Source organism: Scyliorhinus torazame, chromosome 16, assembly GCF_047496885.1.
Source record: "Scyliorhinus torazame isolate Kashiwa2021f chromosome 16, sScyTor2.1, whole genome shotgun sequence".
NCBI lineage: Eukaryota > Metazoa > Chordata > Chondrichthyes > Carcharhiniformes > Scyliorhinidae > Scyliorhinus > Scyliorhinus torazame.
This window is the reverse complement of record NC_092722.1, coordinates 41540137-41552389: the sequence shown is the minus strand read 5'-3', so window position 1 is coordinate 41552389 and position 12253 is coordinate 41540137. Positions and strand designations below refer to the sequence as shown.

Below are 12253 nucleotides of genomic sequence, written 5' to 3'. Positions count from 1 at the left end.
TTTGCGAGCTTGGGAGCATTGGAGGAAAAGTATAAGTTGCCCCGGGGAAATTTCTTGAGATATATGCAGGTGAGGGCGTTTACTAGACAACAGGTGAGGGAATTTCCGTTGCTCCCGACACAGGGGATACAGGACAGGGTGCTTTCAGGGGTGTGGGTCGGAGAGGGCAAGGTGTCAGAGATTTACCGAGAGATGAGGGAAGAGGGGGAGGAGTCGGTGGGCGAACTAAAAGGAAAGTGGGAAGAAGAACTAGGGGAGGAGATAGAGGAGGGTATGTGGGCTGATGCCCTAAGCAGGGTAAATTCCTCTTCCTCATGCGCCAGGCTTAGCCTGATTCAATTTAAGGTGCTACATAGAGCACACATAACGGGAGCAAGATTGAGCAGGTTCTTTGGAGTGGAGGACAAATGTGGGAGGTGTGGCGGGAGCCCGGCAAACCACGCACATATGTTTTGGGCGTGCCCGGCACTGGAAGGGTATTGGAAGGGAGTGACGGGAGTGATTTCGCGGGTGGTGAAGGCCCGGGTCAAACCAGGCTGGGGGTTAGCTCTATTTGGAGTTGCGGAAGAGCCGGGAGTGCAGGAGGCGAAAGAGGCCGACGTTGTGGCCTTTGCGTCCCTAGTAGCCCGGCGCAGGATCCTACTCATGTGGAAGGAGGCGAAACCCCCCGGACTGGAGGCCTGGGTAAATGATATGGCGGGGTTCATTAAACTGGAGCAGATAAAGTTTGCCCCGAGAGGATCGGCTCAAGGGTTCACCAGGCGGTGGCAGCCATTTCCCGACTACCTTGGGGAACGTTAGAGGGAAGACAGATGACCAGCAGCAGCAACCCAGGGGGAGGGGGGGGGGAGGGTGGGGGGGGTTTTAGTTTAGTTTAGGTCAAAGATAAAGGGGTTTTGCTACTTGTGTATTGTTAAAAATTTCTGTATTATTGTTGCGTTTGCTTTGTAAGAGGGGAAAAATTGTTGTTTGGGGAAAAAATTTCAATAAAACATATTTATTAAAAAAAAAAGTAATGTTTCCATTCAATTCAAATTGCTCCAACTAGTTTAAACAACAATAACAGTCCTTATGCCCCTTTCATCGTAGTGTTAACTCCTAAGTGCTCACCCCAAACATGAGTCTGGAACGACCAAATGTGAAATTGCATTACTATAATCACTGTTCAATTAGGGATTGTCCAGAGATTTTGCTACCTCAATTTACTGAAATCATATGACCGCATTTGCATTGGTGCATTTGCCTACACTCTTTATCCAGTTGGATGCTTTCAATCCCAAGATTTTTCTATTCCGTTTTGTTCCCCCCTCTCTGCCTACCAAAATTGATGCCCAATTTCCAAGACTGAAAGATTTTCTCAAAGATTATTCTGCTTGCTCATAAATTCTGGGTTGTCACTCATGGAATACACATCATTCCTTCATTTTCCAACGTGTAACTTCCAACGGGCAAAACAAAGCTTAACACTGTTAACTGATGCTTCAGATGTGCAACCCTGGATCACTTTTGAAGTTCAAAAATAGGCAACGATTAACAGGGCTCCTGTACTCAGTGGTCATGCTTGACCTAAAACCATTTGTTCGACCAAGTTAAATATTTTTAATTCAGCAGTCTACACACCAGATTCTATTTGCGTGCTGTAGTTTCGCAGGAGTCAGCCAAGTCCTGTGGGTATGGAAAATGGCTAAGCCACTGAGAGGAGCAACTACGATCGTTAAACTCTTCATCGCAGTATCATGATTCTTAGCTGTGATCTCTTGATTTACAGCCTGGGATGATTTATTAATTGGGGGGGGGAACCACCATGTCATAAATCAGTGTTTATGTCTTGCCTAATATATGTTTACTCTTTAAACTAATAATATTCTGCGCGTCCAGGTTATCAATCTAAATTAATATAATTAGTTAAATTATATTGCTGTTGTAGATTAAGAGTGCTTTAAAGAAAAGAGTAAAAAAGGTTTTTCATGTTCTGCCCTCTTAATTGTTTTTTTTTGTCTTCCTTGCCCACCCTCTGATGCAATCTTTTTCTCTTGTCCACTGGGTACATACTACGTACATTTCTAGTGATTAGGATGTGAACATGTCTAGTGATTAGGATTTACTATTATTAAAGTTCACTTGGGGATAGTGCAGAAATTATGCTGCCATAATTTCATGAAAGCATTTGCATCAATGTTTTTGCCTCCACTCTGTTACATCCCCAGAATACTTCTATATTTTTTCACCCTCCTGTTGTTCACAAAACTGCTGCCTAATTTCAACGGTTCTCTCAAAAGTGAACAGTTGTTTTTAGGATTGGAAGAAGAGATACAATGGGGTTCCTCAGGGACCAGTACTAGGAGCACTGCTTTTCTTGATCTATATCAATGACTTGGGACTTGGTTGCAATTTCAAAATTTTCAAATGACACTAAACTTGAGAGGAATTAAGAACTGTGAGAAGGATCGTGATGAACTTCAAGAGGACATAGAGAGGCTGGTGAAATGGGTGGACCCATGGCGTGAAATTTAATGCAAAGACATGTGAAATGGTACCTATTGTTCAGAGGAAAGGCAGTATATAAAATTAAAAGTACAATTTTAAAGGTGCAGGATCAGAGACCTGGGATATGTGCATATCATTGAAGGCAGTAGGGCAGGTTGGAAAAGTGGGTAAAGGGCATACCAGAAATAGAGGTGTAGAGTACAAAAGCGACAAAATTTAATGAACCTATGTAAAATTCTCTGTCAAATTCTGGACACCATACTTCAGGAAGCATGGGAAGTCATTAGAGAGGGTCCAGAAAAAAGTTGCGAGAATGCTTTCAGGGATAAGGGACTTCAGTTAAGTGGATTGATTGGAGAAACTGGAATAGTTTTCATTGGAAAAGGTTGAGTGAAGATTTGATAGAGATGTTTAAAAACATGAGCCTAAACAGAATATAGATAGAGAGACAATGTTCTCATTGGCAAAAGGGTCAATAACCAGAGGACACTGATTTAAGGTTATTGGCAAAAGAACAAAAGGCAACATGAGGAAAATTGCTTGGAGTGGTAAGTACCTGAAATGCACAACTTGAATGTAGTAGAAGCAGATACAATTAGGGCTTCTAAAAAATAATTGGATAAACACCTGAAGTGAAAATATATACATGGCTATGGAGAAAATGTTGATGGGGGGGGGGGAGACAAGCAGAGTTGCTCTTGCAGATAGCTGGCTTGGATCAATGGGCTGAATGGCCTTATTCTATGCTGTAAATACTTGTGATAGTATGAACACTCAAGTGAAGAAATCAAGATGCGTTGCCCATCAGTTCTTAAATACATTAATTTACCACATTGGCTAGTTTTCTTTGGCTCAGTTTTGCTAGAATTGAATGTTGAATGGTACATGTGAGGGAGGAGATGAATTAATGTGCTGAAGTGATAATATAAGTCTGGCTTTGCAGTAATTCTATTCTTTTAATTAGGTTCTGAGAAGGATGAACCTTGTGCCATACCAGCCCATTTGCCAGAACAGAAAGTAGTGGTACATCGAATAGTTACACAGAAGGTTCTGCCTCAGCCGAAGAATCCACAAATGTCTCTTGAGGCAGAAACAATGCCTGAAGAAAGCAATTCTATTGAGAGTCTGCCTAGAAGGAAAATTTCTGTCAAATCCCTGAAGCAGAAAATAAAAGGAGATCAGAATGGAATGGGAGACATTGAAGAAACGCACATGTTTCCCTGTAAAAATTGTGAACGCAGGTTTACCACAAAGCAGGGTCTGGAACGTCACCAGCACATCCACATATCCACAGAAGGATTCACTTTCAAATGCAGGTATTGTGGTAAAGCCTTTGGCACCCATATCAACATGAGGCGCCACGAACGACGCCATGAGGCTGGACCTAAGAAAAAGCCCACCTTGAAAATGCACATATCTGGACAGCACCAAAAGGATGATTTTGATAAAGCAGCAATTGACATCAGTGTTAATTCTTCAACTCGACTAGAAAATCCTATAGCTCCAGAAAATTATAAGAAAACCGATTCCACGGCAACAGCCCCAAACCTAGAAAGTTCTCTTGTAAAGAGCTATGAATCAAAAATCCAGCATCCATGCAAATTGTGCAAAAAAACCTTTGGTTCATACACAAACTTGCGTCGGCACCAGCGCCGTATCCATGAGCGTCACCTCTTGGCGAAGGGCATTAGAATGAGACGGAAGGGCTCCGCAGAGGAACAGGATCTATCATCGGATCAAATCCGGGTTTCTGCTGGACTTCACATTGTAAGCACAGAAACTGAAGATGAAGAGGATGAGGAGGAGGAAGAGACTGATGACTGTCAAGCATTCATCATGGATGTTTCCAGTAACATCTCTGAAAACTTGAACTTCTATATTGATGGCAAAATTGAGTCAAACAACAGCACCAGCAATTGTGAGGTGATTGAGGTTGACACTGCTTGCACAAATCCATATGGATTGCCATCAGTGCTGTATCCAGTGACTGATGAATCTCCTCAGAACCTTAAAATGACAGCACAAGTTCCAGTAACTCACACCCTTCTAAAGGAAACAACGGACAGTGATTTGAAAGGCCCTAAAAGGAGGCGAACCACCAGTCCTCCGCCATTTCCGAAGACGAAAACTGAGCTAGGCGTCGAAACTATATCACCAGTTGCCTCCTCATTTTGTGGTCTGTCTCTTCCTAGTCCAATCACTAACAGTTTAAGTGGACATCAGGAGAAAAATATCTTATCCTCAAAGCTTAAGCAGCTTCTTCAAATACAGGAAAATAATTCGCCCAGGTCAGCTTTATTTCCAGATGGCTCAGTTGGTCCTTCAACGTCAACAACAATGGGATTTAGCCGATTCAAGAGGAGAACCAGTTCACCGCCGAATTCTCCACAGCATAGTCCCGCATTGAGCAGCACAGGAAAAGACACTGACTTCATACGTCTATGGGGTGAAAGTTTACCTGGACTAAAAGCACCAAAAATTGAAAGTCAGAGTAGTTCACCTGCCTGGAGTCTCTCCAGCCGAGATGAAACACTCAGCCCAATGAGCCTTGAAATGTGCAAAATAACAGCTTCCAAGGAATACGCACCAAGCCGGCCTCCATGTGCCCACCAGCCTCTCGACCTATCCAGTGGTATTAAACTACAACCTGATGTAAAAATGGAACTGGAAGGGCCTGGGGTAGCCATCTTAGACTTGAGTTTGCATAAGAAGTTGTGCAGTGACAATGAAGTCAAAGAGGAAATGGGGGCAGTTGGTACTCCAGCCTCATGCAGCAGTAAAAAGAAAAAACCCACAACCTCTATGTTAGAGAAGGTACTTATGAATGAATACAATGGCACAGATCTAACGATAGGGAATAAACAAGATTCAGAATGCAGTCCCCAGCCACATCTAGAAGTGGAGGCACCACCTCATCCTGACACAACCCCAACTCTGGTAACAACTCCTGCTCCTTCTCCCCCACCCCCTGTCCTCTCTGTACCTTCACCCCTTCCAGAGTCAGTGACCCAGGTTTTACAGTCGGTAACTCCTGCTTTGTCACCCGTTAGCATAAACATTAAGGAAGAAATTAAAGATGATGGCTATCCAGACACAGATAGTGAACAAGAAATTAACAGCATTCTTCCACCCACAATTGAACCAGAATCCCCCCAAGACATGCTCATTGAAAACTCTGTTGATGACCAGGAAAGTGCAGAAAATTCTCAGCCTTCAGTACAGGAGGATAAACCTGAAGCAGCATTCACCAAAAGCTTTCTGTGCAACGTCTGTGAAAATCCTTTCCTTTCAATCAAGGATCTTACTCAGCATTTGTTGATTCATGCCGAAGAATGGCCCTTCAAATGTGAATTTTGTGTGCAGCTTTTTAAAGAGGCCAGTGCACTGTCTGAGCACCGGTCATCTTTGCATGGGGTGGGCAAGATTTTTGTATGCTCAATCTGTAAAAAGGAGTTTGCGTTTCTTTGCAATTTACAGCATCATCAGCGTGACTTGCATCCTGACCAGCAGTGCACACATATAGAGCTGGAAAATGGAATGCTGAGGCCTCAAAATTTCACAGATCCAGACAAAGCCATCAGCTGTCCAAGCCAGTCTCTAGAAGAAAGTTCTGCATCACCACCTCAGGAAGGGGAGGAAGACGATGATGATTCTCATGACTTAACAGAGGAACTATATACTACAATAAAGGTAATGGCATCTGGGATAAAGCCGAAAGGCCCGGATGTCCGTATGGGTCTCAATCAGCGCTACCCTAGCTTTAAGCCGCCTCCATTTCAATATCACAACCGTAATTCTGCCAATGCCGTGTCATCAGCTGTAAATTTTACCACACACAATATCCCTCAGACCTTTAGCACAGCCATACACTGTACAAAATGTGGCAAGAGCTTTGATAATATGCCAGCACTTCATAAGCATATCCTGGCTTGTGCATCTGCCAGTGATAAGAAACGCTACACCCCAAAGAAGAACGCAATCCCGCTGAGAAAGAAAGTGTGGAAGAAAAATGGGGCGATTGTTGCAGAGCCAGTCAGGCAGAACACAGTCCGGAGGATGGGGCAGCCAAAACGGCTTAATTTTGAAACTGAGACAAAGCCAAAAGTGACTATGAATAAGATCAAAATGAACACTCTGAAAAGTAAAAAGATCAAATTGGTGCAGAAGGCAATCTCTCAGAAGAACCGATCATCTGCCAAAGAGAAGGCCATATTGAAAAGCAGGAGCTCAGAAAGCCACAATTGTCCTTACTGTGAGAAAGAATTCACTTACTTAGGTAGTCTGAACAAACACGTTACGTACAGTTGCCCCAAGAAACCAGCATCTCCTCCTGCAAAAGGGTCTAGCTCTCACTCTCCTGCCAGCAGTGAGAAGGGAGGTGGCCAACGCAGGAGGACGGCAGACACTGAAATCAAGCTACAGAGTACACCCGTTCTTTTGGGAAAAAGGAGAGGAAGAATGTTGGGACCCTTGCAAGCTGAGTCTGTTTCTTCAGCATTAAGGTTGCAACAGCGAATGAGATCAGTACCACCAGTAAAATCAAAGAAGCCGAGCACATCACCTATTGTCTCCAGAACTACAAGTCCAGTAAGATCAGCGAAAGTGTCACCAGCCGAGGGAAAGAGACTAAAATCCGAACCCAGGCAAAGGTCTTCTGGCTTGAATTCGCCAAGGCTGTATCTTCGAATGAAGAATAAGAAGGTTGTTTGGCAGAGGAAAACAAATGTAATGAAACAAAAAAAATCAGAAAGATACATGGGGAAAACAAAGGAAACCCGAGCAGGTGCTGTTACACGAAGTGGAGCTCCTGCGGTCACTGATAGCAACGATAGCGAGTTGGAAGATGACCAGGAGAACCAGGGATCATCTTCAGAGGATCTTCAGGTAAATTACAAATGCTCATATATTTCTCTTTTTAAAAAACATTGGGCAGCACGGTGGCGCAGTGGTTAGGACTGCTGCCTCACGGCGCTGAGGTCCCAGGTTCGATCCCGGCTCTGGATCACTGTCCGTGTGGAGTTTGCACATTCTCCCCGTGTCTGCGTGTGTTTTGCCCCCACAACACAAAGGTGTGCAGGGTAGATGGATTGGCCACGCTAAATTGCCCCTTAATTGATAAAAATGAATTGGGCACTCTAAATTTTTAGAAAAAAGGGGAAAAAAAGAAAAATAATTATCTTAAAAAAGTTGACAAAACTATTCAAATTATGTCCTACCTCCCTTGTTGCTACATTTCAGTCATAAACTTCTTTATTGGAAAAAAAAGAAATCTATAACTTTAGCACATTTACCTCGTATCACAATAGGAAAAGGGGTCATCCTCTCCCTTCTCTTACTCTTTCTAGACTAATTTGTGGAAGGATTGTGAATGAACCGGCTTAAGTAATCAACCTAAGGTCACTTCTTCATCTGAAAAATGTATTTTGAGGTTCAGCCAGGTTGCTGTCGAAAATTTGGAAAAGTGGGGCATGGGGGAAAAAGAGTTGTGCTAACTTTGGGTGGATTTTGAGAATTATATAAAAGAGTACTTGAAAATAATTATCAAATAATTAGTTGCCCTAATGTGAGTACTGGAAAAATAAATGTTTCCAATTTTGTTTTGTTGAAGTCTGGAGATTGGCACTACACGAGTACTATACCTGTTTTGGCTTCTTGCTAAAACCAGCAGCAATGTCCTCAAACATGTGGTAATCTCTTGGGCAATGCCAACAATGGTTGATTAATCGTTCTTTGTTATTTTTGTTTGTACATTTGATGTAACAAGGCCCTTTGCGGAGCAAATTAGTTTAGCAATAGATGCCATATGTCTATGGGGTGAAAGTTTACCTGGACTAAAAGCACCAAAAATTGAAAGTCAGAGTAGCTCACCTGCCTGGAGTCTCTCCAGCCGAGATGAAACACTCAGCCCAATGAGCCTTGAAATGTGCAAAATGACAGCTTAATTATTAAAATTTATTTTTGATAAACATTTACAGGGCAATCTTAGACAAGTCAAGATGAATATAAATAATCTAGAAAATTACAAAGATCAATAGAAATGTTAAAAGGTTTTTTCAACATTTTATTAACAGGAAGATAAGATGGCCAAGACAGGGAACGGCTGTTAAGATATGACGGTGAGCTTGAGAAAATGGGAGCAAAACTGATTAAATATTTAGCCTAGATTTTCTTTTACGTGGCCGTGAATATGAAGACGACATTGAGAACTTAGGCCATTATTCAAAATGCAAAGGAATTACTCAAAACGAAATTGCGCCAACATGATGGTGTTTACACCTCTGGACCCTGAGAGAAGCTGGGGAAGAAACGGCTTCTTTTTTATAGCTATAATTTTCTATAGCTATTTAGCTATCATTTTCCGCACTTCTGTGGAAAATAAAATCTTATCAAATGGTGGCATATGTATCGCTCTTCTCAAAAAAAACAGGAAGACCGAGATAACCCGGTAAATTGTGTTGTTGCACTTTAATTGTTGAGCTCAGTTTGTAGAAGGGAGAGAGACGTGCATAGACTCGTAGCAGGTCATATTTGGTCACCTTTATAGAATTCTTTGAAAAGCAGAAGAGGATAAATAACGCATAGAATGATCTGGAGTGGTTAGGAACTGAGGGGACAATATAAAAATTTAATTATCTAAAGTAGGTTAGCAACTTGTGAAGATTATGAAAGACTGCTGACGGGTATGCTAATGGGATAGACAGATAGAACCTCATTGCAATTTATGTGGAAAATATGAATGTGTTTGGAAGTAAAATTGTGGAGAGGAAACTAGCCTTAAATTGCATTATTTTGAATGGGGGAGCCAAAGGACCTTGGTACATAGATACACAAGTAATTAGAGGTGTGGGGATATACCATCAATGGGCAGTAAATGCTGGCCTTGGCAACAATGTATAGATCCCGTAAAGCAGACCCAGACTTTTCCCCCTGAGGTACAGAATACAAAAAGCAAAGAAGTAATGCAGAACGTGTGCAAGACTTAGTTATGCCACAGATGGGGTGTTTTGGGCAACCTGTTATAAGCAATGGAAAAGATGGAGCATGGACTCACCACAATGCTGCTAGAGATGAGGGCTTATGGTTATGGTGAAACTTGAGAGGGTAAACAATATTTTCATTAATCAGGTTATGGAGAATAAAGTTAAAGTTAATAGTCATAGATTTTTTTTCCAGCGGCCACTAATGTGCAAGGACAATTCATTGTAATCTCTTGAGAATTGAAAGGGAAGTTGAGATACTGTGCAGTAAAAGTACTCTAGATCAAGGTCAACCCTCGGACGGGTTATCACTAGCCATAAATCTGAGAGACTACCTTGTGTCAAGTCCAAAAATGTGGTTCAATCATCTTGACTGGTTTTGCTCCCTCCTTTTTTGCATACAGAAGATTATGTAAAGCATTGTTAGAATGTTTCTTTTTCCCAACTCCACCCTTCCTCAAGATCTTAATTCTTGCAATAACACTTGTAAAGCGAGTGTGATTGAGAATTATAAATTACATCCTTTGGGTCCTACTTTAGTCCACAGATATCCCTGTGGTTCAGAAGTGGCCATGCTACAGAGTAAGCTCAAAGCAATTTTATTTTGTCAATAAGGGAGGAAAAAGAATGCCCCTTGGGAAAATTAAAACCAGTAGAGAATTTAGTAGTCTACTTCAAGATTTGGGAGGCTTACTGACTTTGTGTCAGATGTGTTTGCTGGATGGGTTTGAAGGACGGAGTCTTACTTCAATAGACCATTGAGAGCCTCTGGTGGAGGAACGGAATACAGCGACGTGGCATTGTCGGTCTAGTACTTTGGTATGTTCCAGAGTATCTGATTTTTGACATGATCCCATTATGCAGAATAATAGGCCATCTAGTTACAAAATCAATAAAAACCTTCGGACTTATTGGTCTGGTAGAAAATGGTAAAGCAGTTGCTGAGCAGCAGAAGAAGCGAAAACTGAAAACAAATTTTTGTTCTTAAATTTCAGGTTTCTGCAATGAAGATGGTGAGGTAACACCCTTGTTTCTCTCTTTGTCTTTTCGTGACTGAGCTGAAAATAAAACATTGAGCCTAGACTGCCATTCAAATGAGTCTAGGAAATTAGCCATACTGGATTGAAAGACACTCGAGAAACCTGATGACCTGTCATGTTTTCCATCATTTGCTTCAGAGAGATCTTCCAGTGAGCTGATGCAAACATCTGCAAGCAGAAAGCTTATATATTTCTACGGTGTGTGTCTAGCACCAGATCCTTCGTGAATGTGCTGTCTGGGATTATGGGAATTGGCAAAAGAAAAGACTGTATCTGGCATGCACTTTGTTAATTGGGAAATTAAAAGCAGTATCAGGCCATAGGCTGTGCATGGTCACCTAAGTAACAATTGGAAGTATGAGTCTTCATTAAGAAGTATCCTTCGAAATAGCAGGGACAGAACTGACCTGGAATTCGGTCCTGTCTGATGTTTCTAATGTTTTTGTTTTTGGGGAAGGTGGGGTGGGGTTCGGGGAGGGGGGGGGGGGGGGGGCAGAGGCAATGGTGTGGGGAGGGGGGCGGAAAGAAATCCAGTTTGATGAGATTTATTATTTTCGCTGTTGCTGATAAAGGTCTAAAGGGAGAATGTTAGTGCAAGGCTATCTCTCACCTAGTCCTCCCTTGTTCTCTTCCCCACTGTATAATGTTTCCAATACCCTTTTGTATAGCAGGTGCACCTCAAATAACAGACTGAATGCATTATGCAGGACTGCTACCAAACTGGTCTTCAGGTCCTGTGCCCAGAACGACTGCTGCAGTTTTTTCTGGGCTTTAAATAGAGAATTTATTTTGCTTTATTCGCCTCCCCAATCCCTCCCCTAAACAAACTTTTATTTTCCTCTTTATCTCTGAGGAAGTTGTTGCTTCCTCTCGTGACCCTTTTTTCACTTTCTACTGTAATTTTTCGGATGAATTTTAGACTTGAAGTGGGGGGGCGGGTGGGGAGATGCTATTTTTCACACAACCCAATTCTGTTCTTAACTTAAAAGTGATCTACCTCTATAAAAAAAAATTTGTAATCAACTTCTTTTGCGAAGTCCACGCCACTTTAGCTCTCCTACTCTCAAAACCATTCCTGTTTTATGTTTCTTTTTGTGGGGACTTTGTTGAAAAAAAAAATTGTATGAAGTGTTTGTAGTAATTAAATAACATAGGATATATTTAAAATTATTTAAATTGTGTTTTCAGGCAACACTGTCTGATGTATGTAATTCCTTCATTGCATTGTTAATTTTCTTTTATTTTGGTTTATTTTAATTTTGGGCTGTGAGAATAAATGTGTAGAATGTTTCTGTAACCAGATTGTTGTTGCTCTATTGTCTTGATATGTCTTGAGCACTTCCTTTTTGCACAGGAGTAGTGGAAATCTGGAAAGCTTCCTCAAAAGACATGGGGTGGGATATTGTGGCTGTTCCTGCCCCTGGGATCCTCCAGTCCTGCCAGCGATGGAGGGTGCAAACACCAGGAAACCTGGTTGACAGCAGTGGGACCGGAAGATCCCGCCGCCAGCCAATTGCAGGCTGCCGCTGCTGCCTCATAACACGCCGCGCGGGAGGTGGGGAAAGTCCCGCCCTAAATGTCAGGTTAATTGAAATGTTCAAGCATGAAATTGATTTTTTATTTTGGGAGGGGTTGGCTAGAAATAAAGGGACCTTTCTCTGATTGACAGCATATGACAAATTATTTTCCCCAGGATCTGTACTGGGACCTGTTTTTCATTATATATATTAATGATATAAAGGAATAGAG

At 42.0% G+C, this 12253-nt stretch overlaps 1 protein-coding gene across 10 annotated transcripts in view; it reads left to right on the top strand.

Annotated features, from left to right (window-relative positions):
* Positions 1-10966, top strand: part of prdm2a (PR domain containing 2, with ZNF domain a) — a 277892-nt gene extending 266926 nt beyond the window's left edge. For 9 of the 10 annotated variants that reach the window (XM_072478398.1, XM_072478403.1, XM_072478396.1 and 6 more), the window contains 3 exons: positions 3452-7371; positions 8559-8603; positions 10460-10966. In XM_072478398.1, coding sequence (XP_072334499.1) covers positions 3452-7371; positions 8559-8594 — 3956 coding nt within the window. In that variant the 3' untranslated portion in view covers positions 8595-8603; positions 10460-10966. The remainder of the gene's footprint in view (positions 1-3451; positions 7372-8558; positions 8604-10459) is intronic. The other variant, XM_072478399.1, reaches the window with a different exon arrangement.
* The last annotated feature ends 1287 nt before the right edge of the window (positions 10967-12253 follow it).